This window comes from Phodopus roborovskii, unplaced genomic scaffold (assembly GCF_943737965.1).
Source record: "Phodopus roborovskii unplaced genomic scaffold, PHOROB, whole genome shotgun sequence".
NCBI lineage: Eukaryota > Metazoa > Chordata > Mammalia > Rodentia > Cricetidae > Phodopus > Phodopus roborovskii.
In genome coordinates this window covers 11,365,394-11,378,281 of record NW_026126599.1, presented here as the reverse complement: position 1 = coordinate 11,378,281, position 12,888 = coordinate 11,365,394, and the positions used below count along the sequence as shown (strand labels likewise).

At 50.0% G+C, this 12,888-nt stretch overlaps 1 protein-coding gene across 1 annotated transcript; it reads left to right on the top strand.

The window, feature by feature from the left end:
* Positions 1-10,290: 10,290 nt before the first annotated feature.
* On the top strand, positions 10,291-11,622 carry Gsx1 (GS homeobox 1). Its single transcript, XM_051205248.1, has 2 exons — positions 10,291-10,760; positions 11,202-11,622. The coding sequence occupies exons 1-2, from the start codon at positions 10,349-10,351 to the stop codon at positions 11,600-11,602; spliced, it is 813 nt and encodes a 270-aa protein (XP_051061205.1). The 5' UTR covers positions 10,291-10,348; the 3' UTR covers positions 11,603-11,622.
* The last annotated feature ends 1,266 nt before the right edge of the window (positions 11,623-12,888 follow it).

The window sequence follows — 12,888 nt, the reverse complement described above, 5'->3', positions numbered from 1 at the left end:
ACGACACACGGAGGATGCAGTAGGCTCCTTCTATCTGTCTTTCCGTGCAGTTACTTACTTTGTTAAAGTTAATTTCCGCTCATTTCTGGCTTTGATGGGAAGATTCCTTTATCAATTCAATTCATGTGTGTTGTCTGCAATCAAGGCAATATTGTCTGCTAATGTGAGGTACGTTCGATGCTCTCTCTCCATCTTATGCTAACGCCTTCCTTCTACTGGTCCTGTAGTGGAGAATTTGGGACAAGGCTCCCTCCCTGGCCTTCAGAGATGGGCTGTGAGTTTCTGAATGTCAACCTTTCCTCTTTTCCTAGAATACCCAGACTGGAGAAGTGATGGGATTCTGTTTATCCCAGGAACCACCTAGGTAGAAAAACAAGGTGAATGGGGGGGAAAAATGGGAATGTGCAGTGGCAGTTTTGTGCTCTGACCACATCTTCAGGGCCAACTGTCATTCTGTAACTCAACACTGCATAATAGGCCTTACAAGAAGTTTTCTTACTAAACCTCCTGCCCCCAAATTCCATCATTACCCCACTAGACTTAGGCACCCCTTCTCACTATCATCCAACATCTCTCTCTCTCTCTCCCTCCCAGCCTCCTGCCTTCTGTGGTTTTGAGATCAAGGCTTCAGAGGAGCAGGAAGCTGGGGGACCATCTGCAGATGGTCCGCTGGTCTGTTACTATTGCCTGCTGCCACCTGGCCGAGCTGCTGGCTTAGTCCACCCAGAAAGCCTCAAAATCAAGCTTGCTGGTGGGATCTCCCCCAATCTGACTGGTTATTCAGATCACTTTTACTCTTAAGGGGCAAACTGACTGTTCCAAAGGCAAGGCCTACTTACAGCAAGGTGGCCATTTTTCAATACAAACCCCCTGAGGTGGGTTGTCTGACTGGTGAGACCCACTGCACTCGCTTTAGATCTACAAGCTTCACACTCATTCTTCTTGCTGACAAACACACTTATATTAATATAAACAACCTTTGCTTCAGAGTAGTGTCAATGGGAAGAGGAAGGCTTTGTTCAGTAGGTTCTTTACAATGGAAACACCATGCCGGGAGAAAGCTTCACCAATGGCCTGACACCCTCTCATACATAAAAAAAAAATAATCAGATGCAGCTTCCGAGGACTAAGAGCCCATTCTGTCCTAAACAATGAGCTGGGAGTTTTATAAATGCATAAAGAGTGGTTCCTGGAGGCTGCAGATCTTATCCCAGGCCAAGCCCATGAACTCAGATGTCTCTGGGTAAGAGAGAGTGTGGGTTGTCAGTCTGGCCAGAGATGACATCCCGTGTTGTCCCTCCATCACAGACAAAAGAGCAAGCAGGTACATAGGCAAGAAAGAGAGCAGGGAAAGGCTAGGGGCACTTTCTAAAAATAGAGTATATTTTTATTTGTGTGTGTGTATGTGTGTGTGAGTGTAAATGCCCTTAGAGGCTAGAGAGGGCATCGGGCCCCCTGGAGCTGGAGTTACAGGTGATTGTGAGACTTGATGTGGGTGCTGAGAACTGACTTTGGGCTCTCTGGAAGAACATCAAGAACCACTGAGTGGTCTCTCCAGTTGCCAAAGTCACCTTTATAACAAATATACTCTTGCAATAATGATATTGTCCATTCACCAAGACAGACCCCTTGGGATCTAGTTACCTCTTTAAGGACTCAACTCTACAGCACTGTGGAATGATTCTAACACAAGGAATCTGGGGGACACAGAAACCATGACAACAGGTAATAATATGAAATAAGGGGAAACGCCTGAATCCAAAGGGTTCTCCAAGCCTTTCAGATCTTCCATGTTAGCAAGGCACTATAGTTATTAATGGGGCCATGTAACTCTCCAGCCTTAAAAACAATAAAAGCGCTCCAGGGTTGGGGCCTCTCTGCATTCCTTTCAGACATCTATCTCCCAAGCAGCATCCCTTTTAGAAGATTCTTCCCTTACACTTCTGTTGTAGGCTTTCAGGTAACATATTGCCTATAATACAGCCACATTCTAAGGAACACTGTTTGCTAGGACTGTGTCCCAGACAGCTTAGGACTTGACTCTTGAATAACCCTGTATGAGAGTCCAGGACTGTGGTCCCAATATAAAAAGGCAGAGAGCTTGCTTATCATGCCTAAAGTTCTGGGTTTGATTCTTAGAGCAGACATACCCAACACATCCTCTAGTTGGGTATGAGAATGCAAGTGTGTACTCAAGGAAGGCAGAGGAAGGAGGAGGATTCCTTGAGTTCAGGGGCCAGCCTGGACGACACAGTGAGGCTCAGGAAAGAATAGGAGCTGGAGAGAAGGCACAGCAGTTAAGAGTGTGTACTGCTCTTGTAAAGGACTGGAGTTCCCAGCGCCCAAGTGGGTGACTCACAACCACTCTGAACTCCAGCTCCAGGAGGATCCGATGTCTGTGGCCTCTGGAGACATCTACATTCATTTGCATGTCTAAACATATGCACACATACATATCATCTTTAAGTAAAGTAAAGTAAAGAAAGAGAAAGAGCCCAGGCGTGGTGGTGCACACCTTTAATCCCAGCACTTGGGATGCAGAGGCAAGTGGATATCTGTGAGTTCGAAGACAGCCTGGTCTACTGAGTGAGTTCCAGGACAGTCAGGACTACACAACACAGTGAAATCCTGTATGAAAAAACAAACCAAAAAAGAAAAAAGAAAAAAAAAAAAAAGATGAAGAATCTGATACTGTGTGTTTCTAACCATGGGTTTGTTTGTTTTGTTTTGAGGCAGGGTTTCTGAGTGTTGCTCTGGCTGTCCTGGAACTCATTCTGTAGATCAGATTGGTCTCGAACTCACAGAGATCCACCTGCCTCTGTCTCCCTAGTTCTGGAATTAAAGACATGTACCACTACACCCAACTTTTTCTTAATATTTTAAAAACTAGACAGAATTTTTTAATGTCTCTTCTTTTCCAGTGTGCCCCTCCTTCATGACCTCTAATTACTTAGAATTCTAGAGCAATGAATTCTAGGGCAAATGAAAGATGTGATCCTAAGGCAAAACCACGTCCCCTCCTTCTTCGGTCCAATTCTGATGTGGGACCCCTTAGAGGTAGGTCTCTAACACCTGGGGTATAGGGTGTTTATATAACATGCATGAGGCCTTAGGTTCTATTCCCACCACCAAAACAATGTCAAGAATTGAAACTGGCAATAGTAATTGCACCTAAGCTGCTGTCTAGAGAGTTCCAAGTCCTCTCAGTCATGTCAGTCAAGTGTCATCAGCACCTGAAGCTGTGAGATATACATAGAGAAGACAGAACTCCATATAGAGATGTTGGCACCCCACATAGAGAAGATAGAGCCCCATATACAGAAGTCAACACCCCACATAGATGTTGGCACCCACTGTAGAGAAGTGTCCACTTAGAGGAGACAGAATCTCACATACAGAAGTCTGCTCCCCACTTTGCAGTCAGAAAACCTAACTTCCTTCATGGGACCATGTGCAAACTCTGTATGATCATGAGCAGTTCCCTCTCCAAGCCCAGCTTCTCTGTTTTCAGGGGTGGGGGATGTGCTGGAGCTCTGAGCAGTTGTCTCACTCAGGGACAACCAGGTTAGACAGAGGATATCAGTTAAATTTGAATTTTATACAAACAAGTGTTTATGTTATATACATTCACATAATATTGGAGGGAAAACTATACTTAAAAAAGTCTTTTGTTTCCGGGCGGTGGTGGTGCATGCCTTTAATCCCAGCACTCAGGAGGCAGAGGCAGGTGGATCTCTGTGAGTTCGAGGCCAGCCTGGTCTTCAAAGAGAGTTCCAGGACATCCTCCAAAAACCTACAGAGAAACCCTGTCTCGAAAAACAAAAAACCAAAAAACAAACAAAATAATCTTTTGTTTATATGCAATTAAATTCATCTAGGTGTCCTGTATTTTGTTTGCTAAATATGCCTGGCCTTCTTAGATGGACTGGCCTATATATTGCTTCAGCTTTCCATTTTTTCTGTTTTTCTCAGACCCTTTTCTATGTCCAGCTGCCTTAATTACTTTTCTGTTGCTGTGAAAAGACACCTTGACCAAGGCGACAAAGAAACATTTAATTTGGGGATTTACAGTTCCAGATGGTTGGAGTCTATGAGCATCCAGAGCATGGCACTGAATGAAAAGCTGGGGGTTTACATCCTGAGACAACCATGAGGCAAACAGAGAGGGCTCACTGAGTGCTGTAATTTTTGGGAGACTGGCCTCTAGGGACAGGAGCTGCAGGAGAGAGGAAAGAAAGGCAGAGAGAGAGAGAGACAGAGAGAGACATACACAGAGAGAAGAACAGACAGAGGGAGAGAAAGAGAGGAAGATGGGCAGGTCCCTTTTAAAAGGGAACATAAGTGAATATGCACAGGTGGTGCTCTTAGTGGCTGCAGATGGGAGCGAATCCTGAATCCCGTAAGTACAGAATCCCAAGTACAGATGCCTGAATACTAACACTGGGAATGGCATCCCCAGGGCACAGCTCCTCCAACAAGGCCACGCCTCCTGATCGTTCCCACACAGTTCTGTCAACTTAGGTCCAGTCATTCAAGTACAAGTCACATCATTCAAACTACCACACTGTCTTTCAGAAAGACTCCCCCACCCCCATTTGTCTCCTTAATGTGAGGGTTCCCCAGGAATGTATCTATAATCTTCATTTATCTCTTTCTAGCCATTCCAAGATTAATGCTACCATTTGACATACATATGTTTCAAGCCTCCCTCCATTTCTAATCAAGTCTAGACCTACATATTCCTTCACCTGAGGGAACAGTAGCAGAATGCCTTTGATGCCAACACCCATTCATCTCTTCTAGTGAGCAACTAAGAGGTGGTGGGCATGACGGGTAGCTCGCCCTTTCCTGGTGTTTCCCTCCAGGACATGCACCTATGCACTTGCACGCCCCCATGCACATTCTTCATCCATCCTAGCTTTTAATTCCCATCAGTTTCTCTGAGTAGTTCCTTTTTCTGGTCTTGCTGCCCCTATCCCACCTCAGGTGGTCATCACTCATCACTTAGGCTAACACAGCCTCCTCCTTCCTTCTTCTCCCTGTCCACTCACTAATCTGCAAATTAATTTGTTGGGCTCTTTCCAACTCCACCAATACACCTTGAATCATATTTCTCAGATTCACATCTGACCGGGTTACTCCCCTGGCTTAAAAATCTTGAAATCTGGAATGTAAAAAATAAAAAAAAATAAAAAAAAACCTTTAAAAAAACTATTGGAACCATGGTGGTTAGAGAAATGGCTTGGAGGTTAAGAACACTGGCTGGTCTTCCAGAGATCCTGTGCAATTCCCAGCACCCACATGGTGGTTCACGGCCATCCGTAATCTGTAATGAGATCTAGTGCCCTATTCTATCCTGAAGGCATACAGAACACTGTATACATAATAAATCTTAAAAAAAAAATCATGGGACTGACTCAGACCCCCTGAACATGGGTCTCAGCTAGAAGGCCTGAGCAGTCTAAGGGACCTCAGATAATGGAACCAGGATGTATTCCTGGTGTACAAAAGGACTTTGGGGGCACATCCCCCATGGAGGGATACTCCCTTAACCTAGAGACAAGAGAGAGAAGTCCTAGTCCCTACTCCAAATGACTTGACAGATTTAGATGACCCCTCCTGGAGGGCATCACCCTCCAGGTGATGGGGTGGATGGGAGTGGGGGGATGGGAGGGGAGGGTGATGAGAGGGTGAGAGGGAGGGAGAGGAAACTGGGATCGATATGTAAAATAAAAATCAAAATATAAATTTAAAAAAAAATCTTGGAATGTGGGTTTGTAGGGATGGCTCAGTGTTTAAGGGTATGTACTGACTGTTCTTTCAGAAGTCCCAGATTCTATTCCCAGTACCCACCTGGTGGTTCACAACTATCTGTAACTGCAGTTCTGATGTCCTCTCTGACCCCTGAGAGCACCAGCATGGATATGGTGCATACATGCAGGCAAAACACATGTACATTTAAAACAGAAAGAAATACCCAGGAGCAGTGGCACACACCTTTAATCCCAGTGCTCCAGGAGGCAGAGGCAGGCAGATCTCTGAGTTCAAGACCAGCCTGATCTATAGAGCGAGTTCCAGGTCAACCAGGACTATGCAGAGAAATCCTGACTCAGAAAACCAAAACCAAACAAACAAGATCTTGTTGGCCAGGCAAGGTGGTGCACTCCTTTATTCTAAACTCTCGGGAGTTTGTGAGTTTGAGGCCTGCATAGTCTACATAGCCCATTTCAGGACAGGAGGGTCTACACAGAGAGAGACTGTCTCAAAAAAAAAAAAAAAAAAAAAAAAAAAAAAAAGAAAGAAAGAAAGAAAGAAAAGTAAAAAAGAAAAAGAAAGAAAGAAATCTTGGAACATGTCCAGAAACCCAAGGGTATTGGCAAGGCCCCTAGGACTCTGCTTCTGCTTCCTGTGTACACTTTCTTAGGTCTTCCTCTCCTGGCTCTGATCAGCATTCCCTGGTATCCCAGGCATCTCTTCCTCTTTGCTCATTGGAACAGTGTGCAAGCCCCTGGGCCAGTTGTCTAAACACCTGCTGCTCAGGAAGCAATTTCTTTGCTACAGGAATTCTTGCTCACCTCAACCAGAAAAGGCAGACTCGTGCTGATACTTTTTAGCTGTAAACTGTACTCTGTCTTCCTTTTCCAGGCCATGCTCTTCTCTTCTATGACAGGAACGGTCTGACACATGAGGATTTCCCACGTCTAGAACTCATTTTGTCTCTATGAGAATCTGCCTTGGAGGGTGGGTGCAGTATTGATTGGCTTATTTATTTGTCTGGCATTCAGTTGAAAAACACATTGAGCTCTTATGATGATCCAGGTGCTTGAGCTGAGGAAAGATTGGGAGATTCAGAGACCTTTAACCTCCAGGGTCTCCAGGTGTCTGTCACTCCAGTCAGGTTTCTTGGGTCCAGGTAGAAGAGGTTCTGCTTCCAGAGTGAGTTCTTTCTTATTGATGCATGAATCCATATTATGCATCTGCTATGACCTAGGGACATTTTGCAACAGATAGACCAGATCCTCACCCCCACACCTCCACCCAGCACTCCTTTCAGGGTGGTGAGGGAGACAGAAAAGCAAATGAGCAAAGGGCATAACAAATCTAGGAGTTGCATCCAAGGCCTGGAGCCTGGCAGCGAGGGCAGGGGTAGGGTGGTGGTGGGGGGGGAAGGATGGTGTTTTAAAGAAGGCAGTGGGCTTCTCTGAGAAGGCAAATGACCTTGGGTGTGTGTATGTGAAGGAAATCCACATTTGTACATTTTTTTCCCCCTGCAAATGTCTCACAAGGGAGGCTGCGTTGTGCATGAGGGAGAAAAGGCCGGAATCGCAGAAATGGTTCCTGTTTGAGCTGTCTCTGATGGACACTTGAAAACCGGCTGGGAGCCGGGAAACAGGCGTTGGGGGCCGAGGGGCTCTCAGGGGCTGTCAGGATAATCCTGCGGCCTTCTCCCACCCTGCCCCTCCCTAGGGGGCGTTTGCTCCGCGGACAACAGTTCAGCTGAAGCGAACTCTGCCAGGAGCTTTGAGTAGAAAACAGAGCGGCCGCGGGAGAGACAGGGAGAGGGACTGGGGAACACAGGCTGCTGCAGAGGCGGTGGGCAGGGCGACAAGGACCACCGTACCCGGGGCGCGGGCCTAGCAACCCACGCTATTCCAGGGCTCAGAAATTTCTCTTCAGTAATTGCTGGGGCAGCGGTGGCCTGGGAGCACCTAGCAGGGAGCGCTCTGCCTATCGTGGCATTTGGAGCTGGCGGGTCGCGAGTGCTTTCTCTCCAGGATGCGTGAAAACACCACGGGATAGGACGGTCCCTGCGCCAGGGCCCTCCCGCTCCGAGTTGCAAAACCAACCGTTTCAACATTTCGCCACAAACCCCGATCCACTGTGGGGCCGCACATTAAAAAGTGTTATTCGCTTTGAAGGTTTTGTCTAATGGTTCTAAACTGAAAGAAAATGTTTTCCTATTACTTAATTCAATCATAGCGAAGAGACTTGGTAAAAAGCCCACGGATTTTGTCCCAAAGTGTGACAGAGTTCTCTTTGTGTTTGCTTATCCTCCGCTGTCACACACTTTAATTCGCCTCTCTTTATCTGGCATTCAAAACTTTCTTCAATGACATTCAATAAGGTCCAGGGGCTGGAGAGAGAGGGGGAAACTGGTTATTCCCCCCACACACCCCTCCATATTCTTTCCCAGTAGCTTTGGCCTTGCTTGCATTCAAGAGCTCTTAACCCTTTCATAACCTGGAGTGCTGAGAGGCTCCCAGGAGGGCCCGGCACTGGCATCTCGCTGGCTTGCCAGCTTTAGGGCACAGCAGCCTCTCCTTCTAGCCTCCGGCCTCATCCACACCCACTCCTCCGCAGCCCGCCTCAGCCCAGCGGGGAGCCCCTCTCCAGTCGCAGCTCCCCGCCACCCAGCCCAGCCCAAATTTCCCAGAGAGCAATTAGAACGGGAATTAGGCTGCATTGATGCGTACCGGCTGGTTTGCAGGCGCGTTGAGGCCGAGACCGTGGCTTGGGGGCACCCCATGCCAAGCACCAGGGGACCATTGAGCCCTCACTCCTGCTAGATGGCGAGATGGCACGCCCTCCATGCAGGTTAGTTCCCCCTATTACGACTCTCCCATTGTAGAAGCAGTTACTCTCATACACACCCTCTCTCCCATAACAAATCATCTTTGATTTTTTTTTAACCAGTTGTTTGTGGCTGCTCGTACTGCACGGATGTCATGAACAGTGCAAACCCGTGCAGATACCTCGGGTTTGGGCAGCCTTGTACTGATTTCCCCACCCCCATCCTCGGAAATCTCCCCCTTCCTTCTCTCACGATTCAGTTCACGACTCAGAGCAGGTGACGGCAGCGATTTGTAAAATCGAAAGTAGTAAATTCGAAATATTTATGCTAATTCTCCATTGTATGGAAAACGCCACGGGAACGGAAACAGTTCTGAACCGAGGATGATTTTTTAAAACTGAAGATGTGTACACAGAGAGGGGCATTTGAAGTTGTTTAACCATTGTGTAACCGGGAGGGGGGAGTGACTCGACAGTAGGAAGAAGGAAAGGGCAAGAGAAGCTGGGTAGGACAGAAGACCGCCCTTTCTTTCTCTCCAGCCCTGGGAAGGCAACGGTTCCGAAGGCACTCAGGACTGTAATGGAGTGTGCGCGGGTGGAGAGTGCGCATACAACGTCTGTGCTAGTCTAGACCATCCGCACTCGCCACGTTTGATGGGGTGGTAGAGCTTCACACGAACGATTCTGACTCGGCTTTCACTCTCCACACTCTGTATCTGTCCACGTTTTCAAAGTCTATCCATCCCGGGACTCGGTTTTTTTGTTTTTTGTTTTTTGTTTTTTTTTTTCTCCTTTACATCGCCCTGTTGTTGAAGGAAAGGGCTGGCTGACCACGGTCCACCGAACAAAGACTAGGCAACACTAAAGTTGAGACCATTTGAAAAATTCAGAGAAAGCAGAGGAACAGAGATGAGCCTAGTCTTGAATGAGGAATAGTGAGCCCTTCTCCTCCCTCTGAGGCACACCTTCTTCCCAGAAACCATGTTCTGTCTCCAATACTATGAAATAAGGGACTCCACAGGTGGGGACGATGGCCGCCTCTGCTAGGACGCTCCCGAGAAGCATAGTTGAGCTGAGAGAATTAAGAGAAAGCAATATACTTGATGTGTATGTGTGTGTGTGTGTGGGGGGGTGGATGGTGGTGCGCAAGGAAGAGGACCCAAGATCAACTGGGCAGAGGAGATGGGTGTGCGTCCACGGGGATCTGTGGAAGCGAGGCAGCACGGGTGCAAAATCAATGAGATAAATGGGCCGATCGCCAGCGCAAAGCCAAAGGGGAGTAAGAAATAAAGAGAAAGAAAAGAATATTAAATCGCGGGAGAATGAGAAAATAAACCCGAAAAGGGGAGAGGAGGGGGCGAGCGCGCCTGTTACGGCGTGGGTGGGGTTGACAAGAATAGAGTACATTATGCAGTTCATTTAGTTAACAAGTGAAATAATGAGGAAGCGTGCAGAGAGAATGCCAAGAGAAAGGGCACAAAAACCCTATTGAGAGGCCCTGGCCGCTCCTGGCGTAGCCCATCACATGGCAATAGTCCTATTTAAGCGGCGCCGCCGGCGTCTTTCAGCACCACTAGCGCTGGCCAGCACCTCGCGCGCTCCGGGCGGCGCCCGCGACAGCAGCCGAGGTGACTTCAGCTCCGGCGTGAGCCTCGAGTGGAGCCTCTGGGGCCCGGGCAGCTGCGGGAGGTCGCGGCCGGGGGGAGCGAGTGCGGAACCCGCAGTTCCCTCGGGTGCCAGGGGCGGGCTGGCGGCGGGTGGACCGCGCGCCGGCGCCATGCCGCGTTCCTTCCTAGTGGACTCCCTTGTGCTGCGGGAGGCCAGCGACAAGAAGGCGCCGGAGGGCAGCCCGCCACCGCTCTTCCCCTATGCGGTCCCCCCGCCGCACGCGCTGCACGGCCTCTCGCCCGGCGCCTGCCACGCGCGCAAGGCCGGCTTGCTATGCGTGTGTCCCCTCTGCGTCACCGCTTCGCAGCTGCACGGGCCCCCCGGGCCGCCAGCGCTGCCGCTACTCAAGGCGTCCTTCCCTCCCTTCGGATCGCAGTACTGCCACGCGCCCCTGGGCCGCCAGCACTCGGCCGTGTCTCCTGGAGTCGCCCACGGCCCAGCGGCGGCCGCAGCAGCTGCCGCGCTCTACCAGACCTCCTATCCGCTGCCAGACCCCAGGCAGTTTCACTGCATCTCCGTGGGTAAGCGGGGTCCTCGCGCGAACCGGCGTGGGAGAACCGGTGATCGCAGGGGCAAGTGGGCGAGCTAGGGATCGGGCAAAGTTGCGCTATGAAGGCGGTGAGGATCCTGTCTCGGATCCTGTCTCGGATCCTCGAGGGGCGCTCACCGCGGTGGGCTGGAACAGGACGCAGGAACGGGGTGAGGACTGAAGATCTAGGTCTGAAGCGTTGGGGGGGGGGGGTGAGGTCAGCTCAGGGAGTTCCATAAAGAGGTGTAAGGGCTTCCTAAGAGAGAAGAAGGCATTATGTGACTTGGCAAGGAGGTACCCGCCTGTGGATCATAGTGAGTGGAAGGAATGTGTGTGAGTCTGAGGTTGAAGCCAGCCACCGCTCAGCGGTAAATTAGGCCCCCGGCTCAGACGTTTGATGACTTCTCTCTCTGCCCTCGGGTCGCCCCTCCAGACAGCGGCTCGAACCAGCTGCCCAGTAGCAAGAGGATGCGGACGGCGTTCACCAGCACGCAGCTCTTAGAGCTGGAGCGGGAGTTCGCCTCCAACATGTACCTGTCCCGCCTGCGGCGCATCGAGATCGCGACCTATCTGAATCTGTCCGAGAAGCAGGTGAAGATCTGGTTTCAGAACCGCCGAGTGAAGCACAAGAAAGAGGGCAAGGGTAACAACCACCGCGGAGGCGGAGGCGGAGGCGGCGGCGGCGGAGCTGGGGCGGGTGCCGGCGGGGGCGCACCGCAAGGCTGCAAGTGTTCTTCGCTCTCCTCGGCCAAGTGCTCTGAGGAGGACGACGAATTGCCCATGTCTCCATCCTCCTCCGGCAAGGATGACAGAGATCTCACAGTCACCCCGTAGGTGCCTTTCAGAGCACCACTGGCCCCACCGGGCCTTCCCACGCCTCAAAGACTGGTCCCCTAGGCACCCGCTGCCAATCGATGGATTTTGGTAGGGCTTTGCCTTGGTACCCAGCTCTAGACAGAGCTGAGACCCTAGAAGAGACCTGAAGACAGTGCCCCTGTCCCTTAAGTTCCAGGGTGTCTAGGAGGACGCCAAGCACTGAACCCAAGTTCTCTGGGTCCGGAGGACACAGCCTTTCCCGGAGGCATGCAAGCCCCAGCCCAGCGCCTTGCTGGCCTTCGGCGCCTCCTCGCTCGCCTGCCCATTCAGGGCTGGTTCAAGCTTCCTCGCTCCCTCTACCCTCTGCTCCTCAGTCAAGCTGGCCTTTCACTCCCGCGAATGGCTATTTGCTTCCCTTTAACCCACCCCTCCCCGCCCAGTCTTCAGCTCTTTCCCTACAGTGTTCGTTTATGCAACATGTTTATGAACTAAACTTTCCCTTCGCCCTTTCCCTTGCCCCTCCTCAGGGAGCCGCTTCCTTCAGTCCGCTTTGTCCCTTGACCAGGGACAAGTCTTGCTGTTTGAAGTCCTCTTAGCACAGAGGAATGTCTCCCATGGTATTGTATTGGGAAAAATGATTTAGTTTGTTTCCAACATGTTCTACATCCCCTCAAATGAAGACTGAACCCTTTCCTCTGCTATAAGCGACCTCTCGCTGTCCTCTGAGTCCCAAATCTGCTAGGGACTGACTGTAATTGTATGGTCTCTGTAATGCCAGAAGATATTTATTTATTTATTTATGTACAAAATTTTAAATAAACTTTTTTTTTTCTTAGAAATTCCTCTGCCTTTGGGTCCCTAGGTTTAGAATGTGGGCTAGGCAAACACAGGCATGGGTTGGCACTCTTTGCTGAGGCGCTGCAGAGGCGTAGTTTCTCCCCTTACAGCTAGCCACACCCGCAGCCCCTTGGAGCTCCCATTACGCTGCTTCCCCGCGCCTTTCCAGTGTTCCTGTGCTGGTTCCTGGGCAAAGGATGTGATGCTTTGGTGGTTAACTCCAAGGGCAGAAACAAGAGATCCACCTCTACAGGGCTTATATTGACCTAGACTTCTTAAGAAAGGGCGCTCCTTGTTTTGCTCCCACGCAAAAGATCCCTGCAAGTGGCAAACGATTCCAGGTGAGAATTCCGACGACCTGAAGCGACCCCATTGGCTGTAGGAAGCCAGCCCCTGGGGCTAGGAGAGGGACCTCGTGATTTGGTCAGTTTTGTTAGAAACCGCACAGTTGCTATGGCGCTATGGCG

Bases quoted from the DNA above. Each gene is read 5' to 3' on its own strand.
- Gsx1 (XM_051205248.1), top strand. From the start codon at position 10,349: ATGCCGCGTTCCTTCCTAGTGGACTCCCTTGTGCTGCGGGAGGCCAGC. The intron at 10,761-11,201 runs GTAAGCGGGGTC...TCGCCCCTCCAG, and splicing joins GTTTCACTGCATCTCCGTGG to ACAGCGGCTCGAACCAGCTG.